Source organism: Lampetra fluviatilis, chromosome 65, assembly GCF_964198595.1.
Source record: "Lampetra fluviatilis chromosome 65, kcLamFluv1.1, whole genome shotgun sequence".
NCBI classification, from domain to species: domain Eukaryota; kingdom Metazoa; phylum Chordata; class Hyperoartia; order Petromyzontiformes; family Petromyzontidae; genus Lampetra; species Lampetra fluviatilis.
This window is the reverse complement of record NC_136339.1, coordinates 5,392,032-5,417,307: the sequence shown is the minus strand read 5'-3', so window position 1 is coordinate 5,417,307 and position 25,276 is coordinate 5,392,032. Positions and strand designations below refer to the sequence as shown.

Sequence of the window (25,276 nt, the reverse complement as noted above, 5' to 3'; positions counted from 1 at the left end):
GGGGGTGGTGCTCTGGTAGCCTTGGGGGTGGTGCTCCGGTAGCCTTGGGGGGGGGGGGGTGCTCGAGTGGCCTTGGGGGTGGTGCTCCGGTAGCCTTGGGGAGGGGGGCGCTCCGGTGGCCTTGGGGGGGGGGGTGGCGCTCCAGTGGCCTTGGGGGGGGGTGCTCCAGTGGCCTTGGGGGGGTGGTGCTCCGGTAGCCTTGGGGAGGGGTGGCGCTCCAGTGGCCTTGGGGGGGGTGGCGCTCCAGTGGCCTTGGGGGGGGGGGGTGCTCCAGTGGCCTTGGGGGTGGTGCTCCGGTAGCCTTGGGGGGGGGGGGCGCTCCAGTGGCCTTGGGGGGGGGGGGGGCGCTCCAGTGGCCTTGGGGGTGGTGCTCCGGTAGCCTTGGGGGGGGGGGCGCTTCGGTAGCTTTGGGAGGGGGGATGTGTCGATGCTATACTGGGATGAGAAGTATACTGGATGTGGTGTGCCGGACGCAGTGACCCAGAGACTCTCGCTGCAACACTATGAGTCCCGGTCACCCCCAATTCCATTCCCGCTCATGACCAAATGAAAGCCGCGATTATCTGCACCGGTCCTGGGCCTCCCCTAGGTCGACTCGGCCTCAAATGATAAACCTGGTATGATGTGTAAACATCGCCGCCGGGGAGACAAAGGCGGTCGTGTGTGGTGCCGGCAAGCCACCCGCTTGTGCACCGTTCCGGCCTTCATAGCTGCTACAGCACTTGCCCCAACAGCTTTGTTAAGCCTATACGGGGGACCTTTGTCTTTGTCGCATGAGGAGTGGCAGTGTACGACCCCGAGAGAGACCCTGGTTCGATTCCAGCTCACGGCTCCCGACAACGCTGGTGACAATCATCTGCACTGGCCCTCGGGCCTCTCCCCCCCTAGGTAGACTCAGCCTTAAAGCTGAGTGCCTGTCGCGGGGGTGATGCCCGCCACAGCCACCCTCCTCATGAGCCGTTACGGCCTTCATCGGTGACCTGCTCGCAAGCAGCAGCACTTGCCCCGGCAGTCTATTAAAGGCTACCCGGGGGGCCTTTGTCTTTGTGTGTCCCCTGAACTGCAGGCTACTACATCCGCGGGTCGGTGAACGGCGTGGCGGCCAGCCTCGTCAGCCAGCTGCTCGCTCCGCAGACATCGACGGCGTGCTTCCAGTTCTGGTGGGTCCGTGCGTGATCGTCATCGCAGTCGTCATCACAATCGTCGTTGTAATCGTCGTCGCAGTTGTCATCGTAGTCTTCATCATCATCATCATCACCATGATCGTAGTCGTCATCATCGGAGTCATCATCATGATCGTAGTCGGCATCATCGTCATCATCACCATGATCGTAGTCGTCATCATCGTAGTCATCATCCTCATCATCGTCATCGTATTCGTCGTCGTCATCGGATCCACGTCGTCTGCAATGAAAAATAAATCATCAAATCGCTCGCCTCTTGCTTCACGCGCAGACTTGTTGGCGATGACAACATCTCCCATCGGACACAAACGAATCTTCGCTCCCGCGGTTTTGCACCAAATTTATTGAGGCGCGACAGCCTGTGTAGGCTGTACGAGGATGTCTTTGCGTGTATATCCAACCCTCTGTGTGTCGCTGTATCCGTGTGTGTTCCTGTGTGTGTCCCTCTGTGTTATGGGTAGCGGTTAGCGCGCTGCGCTACGAACCCGGCTACCCGGGTTCGATTCCCGCTCACGGCCAACAGCGGTGACAATTGTCTGAACCGGTTCTGGGCCTCTTCTAGGTCGACTCAGCCTCAAATGGGTACCTGGTGCGGTGTGTAAACGTCGCCGCTTGGAAGACAAAGGTGGCCGGTTGTGGTGCTAGCCACCCACAGGTGCTCGCTAACAGCACTTGCCCCGATAGTTTGTTAAGGTTATACGGGGGATCTTTATATTTTACGTGTATGTGTGTGTCCGTCCCTGTGTGTGTAAGGTGCTCGTTGTGTTAAAGCTATGCAGGGGATGATTGTCTTCGTCCAAGTCTATGTCCTTGTGTCTGTTTTTGTGTGTGACTCTGCATGGCCCTCTGCGTGTCCCCCGTACGCAGGTACCACATGCACGGGGTGGACGTCTACCGCCTCACCGTGTTCCTGCGGAGGGAGGGAGCGGCCGACTCTCTCCTGTGGCAGAAGGAGGGGAACTATGGCAACCAGTGGCACTACGGGCAGATCGCCATCAGCCAGACGCAGAGCTTCAAGGTAGCCGGCGCCGGCGATCTGCCACCCTGGCCAAGCCCCTTGTCGCGGGCCGCGGTCGGAACACGGCGGGCGCCGTCTGCAGGCCCATCGGCAGGCACGGGCGACGTGTCGTCGATGGGGCCTCCTGTTCGATCCGCTGCTGGATGAAGGCCGCGTCGAAGGGGGTTGCGGCCATGTTTTTGCGATTTGAAGTCGGCGCCGGTCCCAACGGGCGCTCGTGGCCACGCGACGGGACCGAGAAGATGGCGGCGGCGCATGCGCGAGTTGTACAGTACCTCTATACACCCCCCCCCCCCCCACCCACAGAGCCGAGTTCGGCCGAGCCGAGTGAGTCGGGTAATGGAAAACCACGATGATCACCGGTGTTGGCCGTGAGCGGGGATCGAAGTCGGGTCGACGGGCTCGTAGCACAAGCGTTTAGCTTTCCGCTCGGCGTCATAGCAACGAGCGCGCTGGGAAGTTGAACGTCGCGGGACCTCTTTGGCCAGTGTTATAAAAGTATGACGAATCTGGAGACTAGGCTCTAAGGAAAGCAGTCTCGGGTGTGGACCAATCAACTTCAAGGACAGTGCATATCATTACCATTATCAGAGTTGTTTCTTTTTGTTTGCATTTTGACTGCTTGTGTTGCGGTTATTGCAAACATGATGCCTTGTATAAAGGTGTCAGTTTTGTACCAGTTTAAAGGGTAAAAACCTACTACTATATTTTGCCACTGGTAAAGGAGGTCTCATAGTGTAAATGCTTACCCCGAGCTCTCAATACTCTGATAGTGCACTGTTTTTGAGTTGTACGCCTTTTGGCGTTATCTGGTCCAACACCAATGGAGACTAGGCTCTAAGGAAAGCTGTCTCAGGTGTTGACCAATCAACTTCAAGGACAGTGCATATCATTACCATTATCAGAGTTGTTTTTTTTTGCATTTTGACTGCTTGTGTTGCGGTTATTGCAAACATGATGCCTTGTATAAAGGTGTCAGTTTTGTACCAGTTTAAAGGGTAAAAACCTACTACTACTGAATCTGAATAGATTTGACCCTTGCTGCCAATGAAACAGGAGGCGTTATGATGTTCGAACACCAAATCGTAACCTTCTGCAAGGATCCCAGCCTGATTGGCCTACGCCAGAGACAGCCTTTAAAGAAGGCCGTCTTTTGAAGGCAGTTTCAAGGACAATGCATGTATTATCACACCGTGTTTGTTTTGCATGTTCGTGTGGCTAGCGCGGACTTGATTCCTTGCAAAGGGTACCGATTCGGTTTCTAAAAGGTACATACGAAGAAGAAAAAAACCCCTATATTATGGATGATGTTTGGTCGCGAAAGTATCCGTGTTAAACCATCTACTCGGTGTTTGAACATCTTAACACAACTCGTGTTTTCTTTAGCCAGAAAGGTCACAACGCCCACTCTGAATTCTACGTCGTGTTCCCCTAAAAAAAGTCAGCGACGTGAGTGCGAAAAGGCGGATATCAGGCAGGGGGGGTGGGAGTGTGTGTCGTCGTCCCCCCCCCCCCCCCAGTATACCATTCCAGGTTTCCATGGCATCCCCTGTCCCAAGCTAGTCAGCAGCTGCTGTAGTGCCTCTTCAGTCCAGGCCGCTGCGTCGATTCGAAATGTTCCCGTTGGTTGTCGCTTGATTTGAGTTGCTCGTGGGAGGACGTTGCCGGCCCTGGCTTCTACCCTCGCAGCCGTCGTCGTCAACGTCGTTGCCGTCGTCAATATCGCCACCATCGTCGTCGTCACAGTCCTCCCTGCCGTCACCGTCGTCATCATTGCCATTTCCACCATTGTCACCGTCGTCGTCGTCGTCACAATCATTGCCGTCGTCACCATCGCCACCATCATCGTCTTCACAGTTCTCCCTGCCATCACCGTCGTCGCCGTGGTCACCGTCACCATCGTCATCATCGCCATTGCCACCATTGTCACCGTCGTCGTCGTCGTCGTCACAATCATTGCCGTCGTCGTCACAATCATTGCCGTCGTCACCATCGCCACCATCATCGTCTTCACAGTCCTCCCTGCCATCACCGTCGTCGCCGTGGTCACCGTCACCATCGTCATCATCGCCATTGCCACCATTGTCACCGTCGTCGTCGTCGTCGTCACAATCATTGCCGTCGTCGTCACAATCATTGCCGTCATCACCATCGCCACCATCATCGTCTTCACAGTCCTCCCTGCCATCACCGTCGTCGCCGTGGTCACCGTCACCATCGTCATCATCGCCATTGCCATCATTGTCACCGTCGTCGTCGTCACAATCATTGTCGTCGTCGCCGTGGCCACTGTCGCCATCATCGCCGTCATCACCGTTGTCACCATGGTCACCAGGGTCACCGTCACGTCATCGTCAGAGGCATCACTGCCATCACCGTCGTCACCGTGGTCACGGTCACCGTTGTCATCATCACCATCGCCGCCATCGTCGTCATCACAATCATCACCGTCGTCGCCGTGGCCACCGTCGCCATCATCGCCATGGTTACCGTCACTATGATCACCAGGGTCACCGTCACGTCGTCGGTGTCATCACAGTCCTCACCGTCGTCACCGTGGTCACATTCACCATCGTCACCGTCGTCACCATTGTCACCATCGTCTTTGTCGTCGTCACAATCATCAACGTCGTTGCCGTGGTCACCGTCAGCATCATCACCGTCGTCACCATCGCCACCATCGTCACCATCGTCACCATTGTCACCATCGTCGTCGTTGTCGTCACAGCCATTACCGTCATCGCCGTGGTCACTGTCACCATCATCACCGTCGTCACCATCCTCATCGCCGCCGTACCACGTGGCGTGACGAGGTGGTGACGCCCCTGCAGGTGGTGGTGGAGGCGCGCCGCAGGCTGCACCAGCTGTTCAACGAGATTGCGCTGGACGACGTGTCGCTCATCCCCGGGGTCTGCCCCTCCCCGTCCCCCGAGCCCCCGATTATCACCACCACCGCCCGTGAGTGACCCCCTCCACACTGCCCACACCCCCCTCCAGCGGTAGAGCGGTGCCCTCTCCCGGCGGTAGTGCAGCGCCCTCCACTCGTACCAGCGGCGTTGCAGTGATGCGCCTGTGCAAGCGAGGAGTGGTGGCGCAGCGCTTAGCAAGCTGCACGCCGAAGCCAGCGACCCGAGTTCGATTCTCACTCATGGCCAACAGCGGTGCACGAACACCAGAACCGGTCCTGGACGTCCCCTTAGGTCCGCTCAGCCATAACTGAGTGCCTGCTGCTGTGTGTGAAACATCAGCCGTGGGGAGACAAAGGCACTGGGGAGACAAAGGCGGCCGGGCAGTGGCAATTCTGGCCACACACCACCCCGTCATTACCATCCTGCCGTGTCAGCCTTCATAGCTGCAACTCGCTCACTGCACTTGCCCCAACGGCATGTTAGAAGGCTATATGGGAGATCTTTGTCTGTCTTCGTATCTGTGCGCAAGTTGGCACGGTAGGGGGCACAGGCGGTGAATCTGGTGGTGATGATGATCCTCGTGGGTGATGATTGTCAGTGGCGATAATGATGGTGATGATTCTAGTGGCGATGATGATGGTGGTCATGATGATGGTGGTGGTTGCGATTTTGTTCATTTATTTGTTAGCGAATGCTAATCCACGGGACTTCCCACCATCAAAACACCAGATACATTTACAAACTATGTAAAAGGATAAATGTTCTTTGAGTCTACGTCAGCCTCCTCCTCCATCCAGCACGTTCAGGGCAACAACCATTCCGTCCGGGACGCCCTGACGCACTTCACAGCCAATGTTCATGCCACGGTCACTTCCTGATTTTCCCGGAACAGCGGTTGCCTGTCACGTGGTATCACGATGTCCCACCCATCGACGTTCGGACGCAGCAACAAACTTCCCCGGCCACGCAGGGAGCGATTCAGCTGCACCCATCGGCGCTTCGGGAGGTCGGGAAGCAACTCCTGATTTGCGTGCGCGTTGCCCGCGTTCCGCCCGTGCGCGTGTGCAGCCCCGTGTCCCCCGGGCCAGTTCGTGTGCGCCGACATCTCGTGCGTCCCCCTGTCCGCTCGCTGCGACGGCATCAACGACTGCAACGACGCCTCCGACGAAGCCTCCTGCAGTACGTCGAGAGGGAGCGGGTCCAGGGGGCGGAGGGGGAAGAGAAACCCCCTCCAGTCTCGCCCTCCTCCCTTCACTCTCACTACACCTCCCCCCCCCTCAATGTTTACGCCCGGGTTAGAGCGGGCGACGTCGGGGTTTTCAGTCAACTGAGAGGCGCGGGAAGCCGCGGGCAAAGCAGCGGCTCTACTGACGACCTTCGTGGCCCCTTGTAGGGAGGTTTTGTGAACTCCCGTGAATGTGGGAGGGAACTGGCTAGCCAGGGTATGTGGCTCATACTCGACGCCCGCCCACAGGAAGTGCTAGGTCACCTTAACCCATTCCCGTTCCGAGGCATCTGCAAGTTTGCCACGTGGGGGCTCCCGTTCACCGCCGAATGTCGGAAACGCACGAGCGGTTCCGACATGAATTTTTGTTGTTTGCTTATAAATGTTTATTGTGACAAGAGCGCAGGACCCACATCCGACTCGCTCACTTCAGGCTCTGCAACAAGGAGGGGGGGAGGGAGACCATCTGGCTTAAAATTCCTTCTGCCTTCCCTTGGAGCTTATGACTTGGCTGCGTTCCACGCTCGCATGAGTGTTAATTTTATTCCGAGAGGCGTAGCGCCATGGTTTCTAAAGACGTTGTACTCACCGCGCAGAACTGTAGCGACACGACCGCCACGCTAGAATAGCCGGCGCCAAGCTGTGCCACGTGCCCTCCCGCGTTGCCTTGTGGGAGCCTCACTTCCGACAAAGTTTTAGTTTTTATTCCGTCTCCCTTCCGATGACGTACATAGAAGGTGCCACAGTGGCTAGGAGATTTCGATTTAAAGCTTTCGTGACTGCAGGAATTCATCTTCTTGGTTCTTTCGGTAAAGTCACGTAGAAGGGAAGTAATAAAATAATAAAAATAAAACATGATAAAATAATATAATATAATAAAATAAAATAATAATAAAAAAATATATATAATAATAAAATATTATATTATTTTATTATGTTTTATTTTTATTATTTTATTACTTCCCTTCTACGTGACTTTACCGAAAGAACCAAGAAGATGGCTAGGAGATGTTAACTACCTCGCCTGGCATACAGGAGGTCGTGGGTTCAATCATGACCCTGACACCCGTGATCATGTGGATTCTTCTCCGCATCCTCCGGCTTCTCCCTCCACATTGAGAAACAACGCACGTTTAGAGCTATAAATTGCCACGCAATAAGCCACTTCGTTGAGCTATCATTTGTGGCCTGGTCGCTTCTGAAAATAGAGCTACATAGCTCAGTGGGCCTTACCCGGTAACAATAATAAAATAGTTTTAAATAGCTCAGCTTAGTACGCGAACATCATCGGAATGCGGGTTAAGTGGGGTCATCGCGCTGGCTCGGCTCGGTTACGAGCCAGTGGAATAATGAGTCAGTCTTAGGGTCCATACTCTTAGTTCTTTCGGTAAAGTCACGTAGGTAAAAAAAATAATAATAATAAAATCACGACGTTTCGGAGGCAACACAAGTCTCCGTCATCAGGTGGGACCGTCACAGCCAGATTTGCTGCATCAAGTGAGGCAGGGATTCAAGATGCAAGCTCTGAAATACAAGTTACGGGGGAGGAGAGGGGGGGGGGAGCTTATCAGAATGTGGTAGCCAATGAATGGAGGGAGGGAGGCGGGGCTAAAAGAGCACGAGGTGCTCGTAGGCGTCGACGTGGACGTGTTTGTGCGCAAGTCCCTGTTGGTGCACATGATGACGTATTGGAAGGGGGGGGCGGGGCTAAAAGAGAGCACGGGGTGCACGTGTACGTCTTAGGGTCCTCTCAGTTGGATCAATTCACAAAGGGGCCGGCATAAAGTGACTGGCTCGTCAGGCCATCCGTCGAACACCGCAATCAACAAGATGTGAGCGAGTGGGCGGGCAGGCAAGCGGGCGAGTGAGCGTGTGAACAATAAAAAAAAACAACCAGTTTGCGTCATCCCTCTGCAGATTCCGGCTGTGACGACAACTTCCTGCTCACGGGAATGTCCGGGAGCTTCAACTCCATGAACTTCCCTGGGGACTACATTGACTATGCCGACTGCCGCTGGATCATCCGGTGGGTGGGTGGGGGTGGGTGGATGAGCTCGAGTGAGTGAGTGAGGAGTGAGTGTCACCCGGCCAGTATTCCAACCGGGAACCTCTCTGCCCATGTCCCCGGCACCGCCGCGTGCCCGACGTCCTGACCGCGCTCCCGTTCTTTTCCCCACAGGGCCCCAGATGGCTACGCCGTCCAAATCTCGTTCTCGGCCTTTGCGCTTGAAAACAGATACGACTTCCTCAAGATCTACAAGGGACTGGGCCCCGACAAGGAGCTCCAAGGTGAGCAGACCGAGGGATCGGTGGACCGGTAGCTCATGCGTCGAACTCGGACCCCACACCGCATCGCAGCAAAGGGGCCGGGCTCCGCTGTCTGTACGAGATCTCCAGGACCGGCAGTCTCGCCGGCATTGGTTCGAGCCGAGCCCGACTCTGTTGCCGATGAGACGCCACGCATCGTGATTAGTCGGGAGTTTCTTTTGTGCTTTGGCCTGAATCAATGCTGCTGAAAGAGTGCACGCTCGGAAGGTCGTGCCTTATTGCTTTACGTGGAGCGGACACTGTTGGGGGAGGCACGCGGTTGTGGGTATTGCGTTGTGGCTTTTTCGGGATGTTGCTCCTTGAACGTGGCTGCTGATCTCAGGCATGAGTCTGCCGCCGTCGTACGTCGAGTCTGCAACGTGCACGTGCCGAACGTATGTCGCTCGGTTATTGTTTGGGATTTGTTATTACCCTTAATAGTGTACACGGTCATTGTATGGGCGTGGCTCTTGCCGGAACGACTCGGCAACTCAACGTGCATTGGTTACTCAAACTCCGCGGGCAACAGTTACACCGGTTATTGTTTAATAACCCTCTACCATTTTCTCTCGTTTTGTCCCCCCTCTCTCTGTGCGTGTGCGTCTCTCCGCATCGCAGCCTCGTTGACGGGAACGAGCATCCCGGGCGACGTGCGGGTCTTCAGCCACGAGCTCACCGTGGAGTTCACCTCCGACATGAGTCAAACAGACAGCGGCTTCAGTGCCACCTTCACAGCGGTTGACTTCTCCGGACTCACGAGTACATCAGCACCCAATACACTCACTCACCCGCTCACTCGCTCACCCGCTCGCACACTCACTCAATCAGCTGCTCACTCACTCACTCACTCACCCGCTCACTCACTCACCCGCTCGCTCATCCACCCACCCACTCCCTTCACCACGTTCCGTTTTTCCGGACTCACAAGTATGACCAGCGAGAGCGGCATGGCCCTCTCACCCACCCACTCACTCACTCACCCACCCACTCACTCATTCACCCGCTCACTCACTCACTCAGCCACTCACTCACTCGCTCACCCGCTCACTCACTCACCCGCTCACTCACCCACCCGCCCACTCACTCGCTCACCCGCTCACTCACCCACTCTTTGTCTGTGTATAGACAAGGATCTGGTGGACTGCACCTTCGAGTCGGGCTGGTGCTTCTGGGACCAGGACCCTTACGACAGCGCTGACTGGGAGCGGTTGAGCGGGCCCAGTTCTCCACCCAACACTGGCCCGGATGTGGACCACACCTTTGGGAATTCGTCAGGTGCGCGCGAACGCAGAGGCTTGTGTTTTCCCACATGATGGATGCCGTGCCCTACGAGAGGCCGAGGAGTGGACATCCATCCTTCTCTGTGTCTGCCCATCCACCCATCCACTTGTCCATCTGACTGTATGTCCGTTTGTCCATCCGTCCGTCCTTGAGAATGCTGTCAATGAGCCTGCCTGTAGGTCTGTGTGCAAAGTTGGGTCACGGTTACTCTCGTAAAGATGATCCAATGTGAACGAAACGCATGTTGGAAACCATTATAGAATCCTTGCGTTGCATGATTGTTCTTCCTGGTTTCTCCCGCAGGGTTCTACATCCGGAACCAAAACAGCGGCGTCGCCACGAGCATCCACACGTTTACCTTGGACCCTGAACCCAACCCCACGTGCCTCAAGTTCTGGTGAATACGATGACACGTTACCCTTCACTAGAAGCTCCACGGTGGTGTGGGAATAGTTTGAAATCACACGGGCCCAGAATGTAAACAATGGGCCCTTACCTGTAGACATCATGTCAGTTCATTGGCAAAGTCTGCCTCTGCCGATGAGTCACCATGCGTCCAAACCCGGTCCACTCGACTCAACGCTGCTGAAATTGTGTGTGATCCACAATCCTCGCTGCTGCTGCCTCCACATTGCTGACAAACAGGCATCCATGTGCAGCGCAACCACCACCACCGGCCGGCTGTCTGACAGGAGACTTGCAAACGCCACGTGTCTGTGCGTGTCGTTGTGTTGTGTGTCCACGTGTGTTGGTGCGTGCGTATTTGTACACCCGTCTCTGTGTGTCCCTTTGCGCAGGTTCCACATGTATGGGGTGGACGTCTATCGCCTCTCCGTGTCCCTGCGGAGGGAGGGAGTGCCCGATATTCCCGCGTGGCTCAAAGAGGGGAACTACGGCAACGTTTGGCACTTTGGGCAGCTTTCTTTCATAGAAGCGAATTCCTTCCAGGTCAGTGCACGCTGCTTTGTCACCGTCAGCAGCTAAGGCAAGTCCCATGGGGCACGGTCTGATATTCGGGGCTGCAGTCTGCAGGCCCATTGGCAATATGCCGTACTTGTCATGGGGCCTCCTGTTGATCTGCTACTGGATGAGCCCCACCCCCTCACGCCACGCCACACAAAGGCCCCCCCCTGTGTGTTATTTAACTGAAGGGGGCGGTGGTGGCGACAGTTGTGGCCTCATTACAAGAATAGGCCTAGGCTCGAGTCCCAACTCGGACTCCTCTCTGTGTGGGGATTGTACGAAATGCACCCTGTTCTGCTTTGCGTTTGCTCCAATGCTGAAAATAAAATTACTCAGTAAGAAAAAAAAACATATCATGCAAACCGGTGTTCCAAACCTCGTTGTACGGTTTTGTCAAAAACAATCATCTTCGTCTTCGGTTTTCGGTTACGGTTCGCAAATGTTATTTCCGGTTAACGGTTACTGGTTACCGGTTTCCCCTCTATTGCAGGTGGTGTTTGAGGCCCGGCGGAGAGCCGGCAGCAGCGAGATAGCGCTGGACGACATCTCACTGGAGCCTGGGGTCTGCCCGGATTCGCCCTATTCCCCGCCCACCCCTATACTCCCTACCACCCGTGAGTCTTCTGCCGAGCCTCGTGGTCCTGATGGCCACGTTACGAATCGACGTGCAGGCTGAGCTGGGATGAGTTGGGCCCGGAAATGGCTTTGTCAGATATGTAGACGATTTGTCATAGACTGGCACTGCGAGCCTTAGACTTGCACAGACACCCACAGACTCGCACAGAGACCCATAGACTTCCATAGACCCATAGACTTGCATAGAGACCCATAGACTCACACAGAGACCCATAAACTCACACAGAGACCCATAGACTCACAGAGAGACCCATAGACTCGCACAGAGACCCATACATAGACTCACACAGAGACCCATAGACTCACACAGAGACCCATAGACTCACATAGAGACCCATATACTCACACAGAGACCCATAGACTCTCATTGACCCATAGACTTGCATAGAGACCCATAGACTCGCACGGACACGCACAGACTCGCACAGAGACCTATAGACTTCCATAGACCCATAGACTTGCATAGAGACCCATAGACTCACACAGAGACCCATAAACTCACACAGAGACCCATAGACTCACAGAGAGACCCATAGACTCGCACAGAGACCCATACATAGACTCACACAGAGACCCATAGACTCACACAGAGACCCATAGACTCACATAGAGACCCATATACTCACACAGAGATCCATAGACTCTCATAGACCCATAGACTTGCATAGAGATCCATAGACTCGCACGGACACACACAGACTCGCACAGAGACCTAACGACTCGCAGAGAGAGACAGATCCATGGCTGGCTTATGTATGGCTCGCTGGTTCTAGGCTCACCGGAGCCAGAGCCTAGCCTGAGCCGATCCATGACTACTAAAACGAGGGAGTTATCCTGAGCTGCACTTACAGACGCCACAGTGTCCACAAACATTGGACGCCAGCAGCTGCAGCAGCAGCAGACATTCTCCGCTCTTGCGATCATCATCATCTCCACTCTCGTGCCGTCTTCTCCTCCCCCTCCGCTCCATTGTGCCTCCTCCTCATCCGCTCTATCAGGCCCGTGACCCGAGCTGGATTCCCGCTCATGGCCAACACGAGTGACGATTTTCTGAACTCGTTTTGAGCTTCCCCTATGTCGAGCGAGCCTCAAATGAGTACCTGGTGCAGTGTGTAAACATCGCCACTAGGGAGACAAAGGTAGCCAAGCATGGTGCTAGTCACCCACCTCCTCGTGCACCGTGCCGGGTTTCATAGGTGCTCGGAAACAGCACTTGCCCCAACAGTGCATTGAAGGCTACACGGGGGATCTTTGTGTGCATGCAGCCCCGTGTTCTCCGGATCAGTTCGTGTGTGGGGACATCTCCTGCATCCCTCTGCTCGCGTTCTGCGACGGCGTCAACGACTGCAATGACGCCTCGGACGAAGTTGCCTGCCGTACGTTAAGCAGGGCGGGAGGGAAAGGTCCCCCTCCCACCATGCCCTCCTGTCTAACTCCCATTTCTCTCCACGTCATCTCCAACGTTTACCCCAGATGCTGCCGGGTTAAAGTGGGAGCGTCAATGTTTTCCATAATTTCAGAGGCGCGGGGAAGTCACGGACGAAAGTTGTGCAAGGCAGCAGCGCTACTAACGATCGCCCGAGCCCTGTGGTCTTTCTAGGGAGGGTTGGCAAACTCCGAATTAATGTAGGAGGGAAACGGAAATGAGTCCACACTCTGCTGTGCCTGCCTTCTCCTGGCAAGCCAGCATATTTCTCCTCCTCGATGCCCACCCCAAGGAAAATCTTGGGTCCTCTTAAGTGGTGTCAATTCGCAGAGATATTTTACTTTGGTACGGGGGCCCAATCGGAGTGAAGGGTCAGGATAAATTGACTGGGTTATTGAGCTCGCCATCGAAAGCCTCAAACGACAAAATGTGAGTAAGCGAGTGGGTGGGTGATTGAATAAGCAGGGGGGTAAATGAGTGTGAGCGAGTGAGTGTCTGAGCAGGTTCATCAAATAACCAACCTGCATTATCGCTCTGCAGATTCCGGCTGTGATGACAACTTCCTGCTTACGGGGACATCCGGGAGCTTCAACTCTATGAACTTCCCTGAGAACTATGTAAACAATGCCAACTGCCGCTGGATCATCCGGTGGGTGGTTGGGTGGGTGGGTGAGTGGGTGAATGGGTGGTTGAGCTTGATTGAGTGTGTGTGAGTGAGTGAGCTAGCGAGCGAGGGTGACCCGGCCAGTATTCCAACCGTGAACCTCTGCACCAGAGTCCCGAATGCGCCACGGCTTGGCCCACTTTCCTGGCCCGCCCGTGCTGACATCCTGACCGCGCGCCCGCTCTTTTCCCCACAGGGCCCCAGATGGCTACGGAGTCCAAATCTCGTTCTCGGCCTTTGACCTTGAACACAATTATGACTTCCTCAAGATCTACAAGGGACTGGGTGCTGACAAAGAGCTCCAAGGTGAGCAGACCGAGGGATTTGTAGACCGGTCGTCATCATCATCATCGATCACTCGGGGTCGAGTATGATTTTCCTCCTGGTGGGTTCTTTTTGTGGATCTTCAGATGGCTGAAGAGGCCGACCAGAGATCCGCAGATTCTGCTGCAGTGTGGGCAAGGGAATGTGATGGTGGTGGATGATGGGTTGGGCCATCTTGGTGGTAAACCTCCCTCCTAAGTTGTTGACGCTTGTCCTTTGCGGCACGGTGAAGATCTTTTTGCGTAGAGTGTGACCCCATCGTGGATAATCTTCCTCCGTGTGGTTCTGGCCTGTGCAATGTCTTCCCAGTTGGTGGTGTTGATGTGGCCACTTCTTGAAGTCGTTGTCCTTGCAGCGCTCCTTCTGTCCTACAGGGGCACACTGTCCTGCGTTTAGTTTGGGATACAGGACTTGTTTAAGGAGGGCAGGAGTTGGGCATCCTAACAAAGTGGCCAGTCCATCTGAGCTGGTGTTGGGTGATGGTAGTGGTGATGATGTTCAAGTTTGCCTCCTCCATGATGCAGCTTCGTTGACGGGAACTAGCAACCCCGGCGACGTCCGGGTCTTCGCTCACGAGCTCACCGTGGAGTTCACCTCCGATAGCAGTGAAGTCAAAAGCGGCTTCAACGCCTCCTTCAGCGCATTCGACTTCTCTGCTCTCACAAGTAAGGCCAGCGAGAACATTCCGGCCCACCCAGTCACCTGCTGGCTCACTCACGACAATGGCCAGTGAGGGCCGCGTGGTCCACTCATCTGCTCACCCGCTCACTCACCCACTCTTTGTCTGCGTGCAGACAAGGATCTGGTGGACTGCTCCTTCGAGTCGGGCTGGTGCTACTGGGACCAGGACCCTTACGACAGCGCCAACTGGGAGCGGCTGAGTGGGCCCAGCTCTCCAGCCACCACTGGCCCAGACGTGGATCACACCTTTGGGAACTCGTCAGGTATGCACTCAAAAGAGAGAAAAAACAGCGCTAAAAGTACAAACGCACGTTGGAAACCATTATAGAATCCTTGCGTTGCATGATTGTTCTCCCTGGTTTCTCCCGCAGGGTTCTACATCCGGAACCAAAACAGCGGCGTCGCCACGAGCATCCGCACGTTTACCTTGGACCCCGAACCAAACCCCACGTGCCTCAAGTTCTGGTGAATGCGACCACATGTCCCTATTTATGAGGAGCTCCACAGTGGTGTGGGAATAATTTGAAATCACACGGGACAAGAATGTAAATGGTTGGGCCCTTGTTTTGTGAGACGGAACACATGTCCAACCCTATGTTTATGGATCTGACAGCTCTGCTATTGAATTATATTTAGCGAAGGGTGCCTATAACACCCTTACACCTGTAGACATCCTGTCAGTTCACCGGCAAAGTCTACCTCTACCAGTGAGTCACCATGCATCAAAACCAGTCCAGAGTTTCGCTTGTCTTGAAGCAACGCTGCTGAAATTGTTGTATGATCCACCAACCTCACTGCTGTTGCCTCCAAACAGTGCTTGGTAACAGATTCCATGTGTGTGTCCTGGTCTGTTTGTGTGTGTTCATGTGTATGTATGCCCGTCCCTGTGTATCTCTGTGTCCCTGTGTCCATCTCTGTGTCTGACTCTGCCCGTCTGTGTGTCCCTATGTGCAGGTACTACATGTATGGGGTGGACGTCTATCGGCTCTCCCTGTCCTTGCGAACCGAGGGAGTGGCTGATGTTCCCCTGTGGCAGAATGAGGGGAACTACGGCAACCAGTGGCACTACGGGCAGCTCAACTTCAGCCAATCACAGAACTTCCAGGTCGGTGCATGGCGTTTTCCACCCTCACCAGCCCAATTGGCCATGGTCTGTTTAACACGTAGGCTTTTGCGATCAATATCATCCATAAAAGGTTTTTTTAGGGTTAGATCGTGGTCTGAATGTCACAGAGGTGCGGTTTGCAGACCCATTGGTAATATGCCGAAATAGGCATGAAGCTTCCTCTCGATCCACTACTGGATCAGGGCCCCCCTGGTACCTCCATATGTTACTTCACCAAACGTTGTTTTTTTGGACAACAGTGGTGACTGTTGTGGCCTAGATTTGAATCCAGCCTTGGGCACCTCTCTGTGTGGGGCTAGGACGAATGCCCCCTGTTCCACTATGGACTTGCTCCAGTGCTGAAAAAGCTAATCACGGTTTTTTGTCGAAAGCAATAATCTTCGTCTTCAATTTTCAGTTACGGTTTGCAATATTTTCGGTTAACAGTTATTGGTTACCGGCTTCCCCTCCATTGCAGGTGGTGTTTGAGGCCCGGCGGAGGTCCGGCAGCAGCGAGATAGCGCTGGACGACATCTCACTGGAGCCTGGGGCCTGCCCGGAGTTGCCCTATCCCCCGCCCACCCCTATAATCCCCACCACCCGTGAGTCTTCCTCCTGATGGCCGCGTTACATATCGCCGTGCGGGCAAAGTAGTTAAAAATGGCTTCCATTAGATTTTTAGATGATTTGGGTCAGCACCCTTTAAAGAGTTTTCACAATTTGCAAATTCATGCAATTTGAGTAAGAACTCGCCCCCACTAAAGAAGGTATCGCAAAACTTTACAGTTTAAATTTAACGAAGGTAGTTCTACATATAAAATCAAGACACGTGAAAAAAAAGCTTAATGAGAGGACATACTCAAGGAAAAGCCAAAAGGAAGAAAATGCGTCTTGCAGAGTATCCTGAACTGTTTGGTGCTCAGATCCAACCTTTGGCCCCACGGAAGAGAGTTCCAGATACTAGGCCCCACACTCGAGAAGGCCCAACCGCCCAGCGTGGAATGAAAAAATCTAGTTAGAGCTAGGAGGGCCTGTCCTGTGGAGCGCAGCTGCCTAGGGAGCCAGACGGGACTGCAGGTACTGAGGACAAAGTCCGTTTAGAGCTTTGTAAGTCATTATTAGCTGGAGGCATGTTATATATTATATTTTTTGCGACATAGAATTGTAATGTATTGTAATGTATGACTTACTGTTAGTAGTTAGTAGCTCAGCTTATTGGAGAGTATATTTAGTATATTGATGATACTGATGTAGTTTATATTTTAGTTTTTTACGTGGTGGTTTAGCTACTGCAGCTCCATATTATTAACATTCCGTCCCTTTATTAATGCTAACCCTACTCCCTACCTTTGATGCTGCTAATCCTGCATAATGCACGGGCATAATATGACTTTGAAACCCCCCGCCCACCTCCTACGCATTCCACAAATAGTGACTAATCCCATATCTGCATTTCCCATACATATGCTAAATTCCTCTTGATATGCAAATTCCTTTGTCAAAGCGCTCTCCCCCCTCCAACCCAGCTTAAATATACGCTGCCAAGCCTGGTGGTGCCCATTCAGACGCTGTCTTTCCGACAGACCTGTTCTTCACCTGAGGACGGCTGCTTGCGTTGTGGCCGAAACGTCGTGAGAATTATTTTATTCTGTTTTATTTTTATTATTTTATTATTTCCCTTATACGTGACTTTACCGAAAGAACCAAGAAGATTAATCCCTGCAGTCACGAAAGCTTTAAATCGAAATTCATTATAGTTAAGTTAACTTGCATGCGATAGCTGATTGGTAGCCAGTGCAGATCACGGAGGATGGGTTTTATGGGCTCGAAATGGCTGACACGTTGAAACATGTGGGCAGCCACATTCTGCACCAGCTGCAGTTTCTGAACCAGTCCAGGAGGCAGCTCAGCATACACAGCGTTTCCGTAATCCAGACACGTTGACACAAAGGCGTGAACCAGTGTTTCGAGATCACTAGTAGATAGCAGTGGGCGCAGCCCACGGAGCATTATTCGATGATAAACCCCCTCTCTGGCCGCAGCTGCAACCTGAGGGTGCAAGCTACAATCGAACACTACACCTAGGTCGTGCACCACTGTTACAGGGAGAGGGTGCACTCCATTAATTAATGGAGGTTCAAGATTACCCTGTGCCCATCCTCAGCTGATTTTCTGACCCAAAAAATCATCAGCTCCGTCTTGTCAGGATTCAACCTGAGCCGAATCTGCTGCATCCATGCAGATGACTCTGCCAGACAGTCTGTTAAGCAGGCGAGAGCTGCATCTGGGTCACCTGAGAAGGGTACACATATCTCGGTGTCATCGGCATACTCGTGGCACTGCAAGCCGTGCCTCCGGATGATAGCTCCCAGCGGCTTAACAGAGACATACTGTAAGGGATGGGCCCAGCAAGGGGTTACATGTGGATCCACGTCTACCAGCTGGGTCCTACCTTGCAGCAAAAATCGAATCCACTGCGGTGCAGTGCCTCCGATTCCTGCTAGGTCCCGTAGGTGCCGCAATAAGTCAGCAGAGAAGCAAGAATCCAGACACTGAAGTATACGTGGTGAACGGGGGTAAATTGCTATTTGCTTGGGTTGCGCTGCCTTAAGCAGGCTCATGTCACCCTAGTGATGTTCAAACACCAGAAGCCCAGATGATTAGGCAAACTGAGTTTCACCAGGAAGGACTGGGCACAAACCACAGTGAGCAGTTGGCCAGGCAGTAATAGCAGTAGTACTGTCCCATCAACTGGACGATGCAATAGGCAGCCGCACCTTTACAGCAGCCGCACCTTAACAACTCTTGGAACCTCCCAGTTCAACCAGTTTACACAACAAAGACTCATTCCTGGCAGGGTTTCAGCCGCACCACCTCTACATAACAAAAGGCTCAGTCCCATTTACATGCACCTTTACATCAGCCGCACCTTAACAACTCTTGGAACCTCCCAGTTCAACCAGTCTACACAACAAAGGCTCATTCCTCGCAGCGGCTTCATCCGCACCAACCTCACAATAATATTAATATCCAGGGGCCTGCCTTGGCTCCTCCCACCCTCAACCAGTATATATACAAGGACGGTTTTCTTGGAATTTCTCTTACTTGATACAGCAATCGTGCTGTGACGGTTCCACCTGAAGACGGAAGTTTGTGTTGCCTCCGAAACGTCGTGATTTTTATTTTATTTGACTTTTATTAATTTTACTTTTTTACCTATGTGACTTTACCGAAAAAACCTAAGAATATAATAGGGTGAGCTTCAGCTAGGGCAAGCTGGGTGCAGTCCGCAGCAGGCTAGTCATGAGCCAGATCGTGCAGGTGGTAATCATGCCGTGCCAATCGGGTGATGAGACGAGCTTAGCTTAGACAAGCTTTTAAGATCAACAAACAGGTTTAAAATACATTGGACACATGAGCAGCCTTGGGGGAGTTTCACGATTGTGCCTAACACTGAAGCCAAGGCTCTAACAGTCTTCTATGTGCAGCCTCTTTCTTACTTCTACGTTTGCTACTCGTTGGGTCCTGTTTAGATGCAGTATCCGAATGAGAAATGGAGCCAACACCAGTAACGATTATCTGAACGGGTTCTGGGTTTCCCCTAGGTCGACTGAGCCTCAAATGAGCACCTGGTGCGGTGTGTAAACATCGCCGCTCGGCAGACAAAGGCGGTTGGGCGTGGTGCTCGACAACCCACCCTCCCTGTACACCGTGCTGGCCTTCGTTAGGTGCTCACGAACAGCGCTTGCCCCCAAAAGTCTGTTAAGGCTACACGGGGGATCTTTGTCTTTGTGTGTGTGTGTGCGTAGCCCCGTGTCCCGCGGGTCAATTTGTGTGCGCCGACATCTCGTGCATCCCCCTGTCTGCTCGCTGCGATGGAGTCAACGACTGCAACGACGCCTCCGACGAAGCCTCCTGCAGTAAGTCGTGAGGAAGGGGATGGAAGAGTTACCGCTCTGCAGAGGTCGCAAACGGGTTTTGATTCCTTACTCGTACCCAGCCGCACCAGGGTCGCAAACGGGTACCCGTACCAGTACCCTACCCGATACCCGGCTACCCGTACCCGGCCGGGTATCGGGCAGGGTACGGGTACCCGATTGCGACCTCTGGGATGAAGCCATGTTGCAGGCGCGGGTGGGTTGATTCAAGGAACTTGAATTGTGAGAAGAGACAAGACGTTGGGAAATGAGTGACAAACGGTTACTCACCAGTGACTCAGGGCCTACCCGTACCCGGCCGCACCAGGGTCGCAAACGGGTACCCGTACCCAGCCGGGTACGGGTAGCCGGGTATCGGGTAGGGTACGGGTATCGGGTACCCGGTTGCGACCTCTGCCCCTCTGGTCTCGCCCACGGTAAGGGCGACAGGACGGCTCGCGCGACCCTGAACGCGGCGTGAGCAATGGCTCGCCGGGGCTCCCGTTACCGTGTGGCACCCGTTACCGTGTGGTATCCGTTAGGATGGCACCCGTTACCATGGCACCCGTTACTGTGTGGCTCCCGTTACCATGTGGCACCCTGCTGTTGTGGAGTAACTCATGCAGCCAGCTATGGCTGCAGGGTTTTGGTAGTACATGTTGTTTGTCGTTTATTGTGAAAATTCTGTCACAGTGTCTATGATCACTGTTTCATTGCTTTGTTTTGGTGATTTCGAAAAGTTTACTGGTTTGGCCATGTTTGTTTGTTGTAGTACGGAGTAATACTGATGGCCTTAATCTTAGGTGTCTTGTGTTGTTTGACTTGCATCCCACTGGGATTTTTGCACACAGTGTTGGTGTACGGTATTTTTTCTGCAATATTTTGCTGTCTTTTCTTAGATTTTCTGTTTGCACTAAGTCACATATTCACTTTAAGATGTTTTCTTGTTCATGTTTTTGTTTTTTGTTTGTTGCGGTTGCACCCGTTCAAGAGCCGAATGGCTCACAGGGCTATACCTAATAAATTAAACTGAACTTGAACCGTGTGGCACCCGTTACCATGGCAGCCGTTACCATGGCACCCGTTACCGTAGCACCCAAGGGAGTTTGGGAACACTGAAGCTCGTTGAAGTTCGGAAGGAAAACTCGCGGTGGGTTGGGAGACCGCTCTTTGCGTCAATTGTCAGCGGTTCTCCTGCTGTGTCTGTTTCACCTGATGACGGTTGCTTGTGTTGCGATCGAAACGTTGTGATCTATTAATTTTCTATCTACGTGACTTTACCGAAAGAACCAAAGAGTATAGCAACCAGTAAACCGATAATTAATGAGCGGAACAATAATTACTTGCAACTTTAATATTTATAACATCAATAATTGCCTTAATAACATATTTAATACAAATGAATAAAGTAAATATGTTTACCTCCGCCACAGACCGGTTGAAACGCATGGAGTGATGACGTCATGGGGGTCGTCATGGCGCCCATGTTGTATGGGGGATGGTATGGCAGCCACGTAGCATGGGGCTGTCTTACTGGCAGCTGATTGGCCAGTGCAGTGGGAGTGATGACGAAATCCCTAGCAACCACTGTCTTGCCTCCAGATTCATGATCTTACTCGGATTCGCATATTTAACAACAACAAATCACCGCTTATCCCACGGTATTTCGGAGCCTACTACAATCGCAGCCTACCTTGATGTTACACGCTCATTGCCTATACCTGGGGCCTCCTGGTTCCCAACCATCTCTGCGCGGCTCCACGGGGTCATAAGGGCACAGGAGGAACGTCCGTGACCAACGACACGTGTGTCTCTTTGCAGCTTCCGGCTGTGATGACAACTTCCTGTTCACGGGGACGTCCGGGAGCTTCAACTCCATGAACTTCCCCGGAAACTACGACGACAACGCCAACTGCCGCTGGCTCATCCGGTGGGTGGTTGGGTTGGGTGGGTGGATGAGTGAGTGGATGGGCTGGTGGGTGCTGGCCCGGAGCCGTTCCTTTCATCCCCTCATCGACATGCGACCCACTCGCCCTCCCCCCACGTGTTTTCCTCTGAAGCCGGCTAGTGCCGAGCGACAGTCCTGACCGCCGTGCCGTTATTTCCAACAGCACCCCGGAGGGCTACGCCGTCCAGTTCACCTTCTCGGCATTTGCGCTCGAAAACCAGAACGATTTTTTCAACATCTACAAGGGGATTGGCGCCGCCAAAGAAAGGCTAGGTGAGCGCATTGTGCCATCTACGGTTCCGACAGTCGTCCACAGACGATCGCTTCGCTTCAGCAACATCTTTTCAGGAGCCGCCAATGCACTCCACTCGGTCACCGCCGTGTTTTCAATGAACTGGTGTCAAGCGTAGGATTTCCCTCTCCCTCTCTGTGTCTCTTCGTGTCTCTGTCGTGTGCGTCTATCCATCTCTCTGTATGTCCCTCTCTCCCCATGTCTGTCTCTCTCTCTCGTTCTCTTCGTGCGACAGTTTCGTTGACCGGAGTCAGCAACCCCGGCGATGTGCGGGCCTTCGCCCACGAGCTCACCGTGGAGTTCACCTCCAACGGCCGCCTAACGTATGGCGGCTTCAGCGTCTCCTTCAGCGCATTCGACATCTCGGGACTCACAAGTATGGCCAGCGAGAGCGGAGTGGCCCACTCGCACTCACTCACCCGCTCGCCCACCGCCTCACCGGCTCACCCACTCTTTGTCTGCGTGCACTTACTTACACCCTTCACTGCGATCGACTCACGAGTTCCCACCCCACCCCTGCCCACCCCACTAGTTCACCCACTCTTTATCTGCGTGCAGACAAGGATCTGGTGGACTGCACCTTCGAGTCAGGCTGGTGCTACTGGGACCAGGACCCCTACGACAGCGCCGACTGGCAGCGGCTGAGCGGTCCCAGTTCTCCAGCCACCACCGGCCCGGACATGGACCACACCTTTGGGAATTCGTCAGGTGTGCACCTGGGAGAGAGAGAAAATAACCAGCGCTACAAAGACAACCGCATGTCGGACAGCATTATGGAATCCGTGCGTTTGCATGATTGTTCTTCCTGGTGTCCCCCCACTCCGCAGGGTTCTATATCCGGAACCAGAACAGCGGCGTCGCCACGAGCATCCGCACGTTCACCTTGGACCCTGAACCCAGCCCCACGTGCCTCAAGTTCTGGTGAATACGACCGCACGTCACGGACATCTGTGTGACTGAATAACGCTGTGCCGATTGTGAACCGGGCGATGTCGATTATTGTTATTGTTGTTAAACGCCGTGGCCGTGGTACCGCGAGTGCAGTCGGTCGCACAAGAGGGCGAGCAGGCGAGGGGGGGGGGGGGGGTGCGGGTGGCGTGAGATGAGCGAGAAAGAGAAGGGAGTCTGGGGTGGAAGCCCCCCAAGATGGACAGAGAGAAGGAGGAGGGCACAGGGCTCAAGGTGAGCAGCAGCGGGAAGAGAGAAGAAGGAGCGGGGCAGGAGAACTGATGACCGGTGAAGGGCTCAAGATGTCATGGATGACGAGAGGGCGATGAACATGAAGAGAGTGGAGGGACGAGGAGAGGGAGACGATGAAGGAGCAGAAGGGAGCTGTATGGAGGAGGAGGAGGTGTAGAGTGTGTTTTCACAGTGGGCGGCGACGTCGTGTAGATGGGAGGGGTTCAGAGCGGGGGGTGGCCACACAGGAGTCACTTGTAAAAGGTTTCAGTTTTGTGTTTTAACATCTTAACACCTGTTTTGTTGACAGAAAAAAGGGGAAAACCCATTATCACGAGTTACGTGGTTTACGGGCAGCTTCAGCGTTGGTTTGTGTTGTTACCGATAGCTTCACTCTCGCATCTCGTACAGCCAGGAGGCAGGCGGCTTCCCGCTCCTTCGCCGCTGCTGTCATTGCAACCCGCATCTTTCACGTGACCTCTCTCCCATTACCGCCCCCCGTGTGTCTGTGTGTATGTCCATCCCTGCGTCTCTATCCCTCTGTGCATCCCTCTTGTGTGTCTTTATGCGCAGGTTCCACATGAATGGGGTGGACGTCTATCGCCTCTCCGTGTCCCTGCGGACGGAGGGAGTGGCCGATGTTCCCCTGTGGGTCATGGAGGGGAACTACGGAAACCAGTGGCACTACGGGCAGCTCAACTTCAGCCAATCACAGAACTTCCAGGTCCGATCATTCAACTCAGGCTTTATTATTCCAGCTGCTAAGGCCCCGTTGAGAACAGGCAGCTCTGTTACCAGGACGACCACAGCCCGAGACAGTGCCGGCAGCTACAGGACATTGCAGTTAGGTAGAATTATGTAGAGATCCGTACAGTTACACAGATATCTATAGAGTTACAGGAATATCCATTGTTACATAAAGTCTAAGAGAGTAACACATATCTATCTCGTGTTACATAGAGCTCTTTAGAGTTACATAAGGATCTATAAAGTTACATAGAGACTCATAGACTCGGCTGGCCAAGGCCCATTGAGCTAAGCACTTTTCAACAACGCACCAACCGCGTTACAACCAGTGGTGACCCATCCATAAAGGTGAACTAGGGCAGTCGCCTAGGGTGCCAAATTAAGTGGGGGGGGGGGGGGGGGGGGGCGCCAAATTCGAGGCAAAAAATACAAATGAAATAACGACGATGTCATTATTTCAATTCCCGTGCGTGTACAGAGGGAATACGAATAATAATAATAATACATTTCCAAACATTTCTGCAGGGATTCATCTTCTTGGTTCGTTCGGTAAAGTCACGTAGAAGGGAAATAATAAAATAATAAAAATAAAACATTATAAAATACAATTCTCACGACGTTTCGGCCACAACGCAAGCAGCCGTCCTCAGGTGAGGAACAGGTCTGTGGCCGAAACGGCGTGAGAATAATTTTATCATGTTTTATTTTTACTATTTTATTATTTCCCTTCTACGTGACTTTACCGAAAGAACCAAAACAATGGTGCCTCTGTTTAAAAACATATGGTTAAAAAACTGAAAATAGGAGCACAATTTTTCACAGTTGACCCAAAAAACCCTCAGCCTAGATCTGCCCTTGGGGTTTGGGGGGAGGGGCACCTATTACTGTGCCCTATAGCGCCAGTCGCTAGCAAGCTAGTCTAGGGCCGCCCCTGGTCACAACGAGGTCTTTCTGCATCGGTTGACGTTTTTTCCTTCTCCATTGCAGGTTGTGTTTGAGGCCCGGCGGAGAGCCGGCAGCAGTGAGATAGCGCTGGACGACATCTCGCTGGAGCCTGGGGCCTGCCCGGAGTTGCCCTATCCCCCGCCCACTCCTATAATACCCACCACTCGTGAGTGGTCCCCATCACCCCCCCCCCCCCCCGCACTGTTCCGTGGCTTTGGATTGGATGAATCGCCTCGTGTTTAAAGCTTAACACAGATGGGGCTAGTCGTGGCCCTGTACCGTGATCTGTAACAGCGGTTTTGAGTGAGGCCACTACGTTGTAATCCATATTCTTAGGTTTTTTCGGTAAAGTCACGTAGGTAAAACATTTAAATTAATAAAAGTAAAATAAAAATAAAATTATTTTACTTTTATTTTTATTATTACTTTTATTAATTTTAATTTTCTACCTACGTGACTTTACCAAAAAAAAACCTAAGAATATGAATCCTTGCAGTCACGAAAGCTTCAAATCTAGAACGTTGT

General features: G+C 53.2%; 1 protein-coding gene across 1 annotated transcript in view; it reads left to right on the top strand.

Annotated features, from left to right (window-relative positions):
* TMPRSS15 (transmembrane serine protease 15) overlaps positions 1–25,276 on the top strand; it is a 55,998-nt gene that overhangs the window by 5,842 nt on the left and 24,880 nt on the right. The window contains exons 7-33 of the mRNA XM_078882432.1: positions 1,067–1,160; positions 2,052–2,202; positions 5,034–5,160; positions 6,180–6,290; positions 8,254–8,362; positions 8,516–8,625; positions 9,262–9,402; positions 9,769–9,918; positions 10,228–10,321; positions 10,722–10,872; positions 11,378–11,501; positions 12,789–12,899; positions 13,490–13,598; positions 13,810–13,919; positions 14,462–14,602; positions 14,732–14,881; positions 14,990–15,083; positions 15,573–15,723; positions 16,202–16,325; positions 19,533–19,643; positions 21,462–21,570; positions 21,752–21,861; positions 22,116–22,256; positions 22,439–22,588; positions 22,708–22,801; positions 23,633–23,783; positions 24,794–24,917. Coding sequence (XP_078738558.1) covers positions 1,067–1,160; positions 2,052–2,202; positions 5,034–5,160; positions 6,180–6,290; positions 8,254–8,362; positions 8,516–8,625; positions 9,262–9,402; positions 9,769–9,918; positions 10,228–10,321; positions 10,722–10,872; positions 11,378–11,501; positions 12,789–12,899; positions 13,490–13,598; positions 13,810–13,919; positions 14,462–14,602; positions 14,732–14,881; positions 14,990–15,083; positions 15,573–15,723; positions 16,202–16,325; positions 19,533–19,643; positions 21,462–21,570; positions 21,752–21,861; positions 22,116–22,256; positions 22,439–22,588; positions 22,708–22,801; positions 23,633–23,783; positions 24,794–24,917 — 3,342 coding nt within the window. The remainder of the gene's footprint in view (positions 1–1,066; positions 1,161–2,051; positions 2,203–5,033; positions 5,161–6,179; positions 6,291–8,253; positions 8,363–8,515; positions 8,626–9,261; positions 9,403–9,768; positions 9,919–10,227; positions 10,322–10,721; positions 10,873–11,377; positions 11,502–12,788; positions 12,900–13,489; positions 13,599–13,809; positions 13,920–14,461; positions 14,603–14,731; positions 14,882–14,989; positions 15,084–15,572; positions 15,724–16,201; positions 16,326–19,532; positions 19,644–21,461; positions 21,571–21,751; positions 21,862–22,115; positions 22,257–22,438; positions 22,589–22,707; positions 22,802–23,632; positions 23,784–24,793; positions 24,918–25,276) is intronic.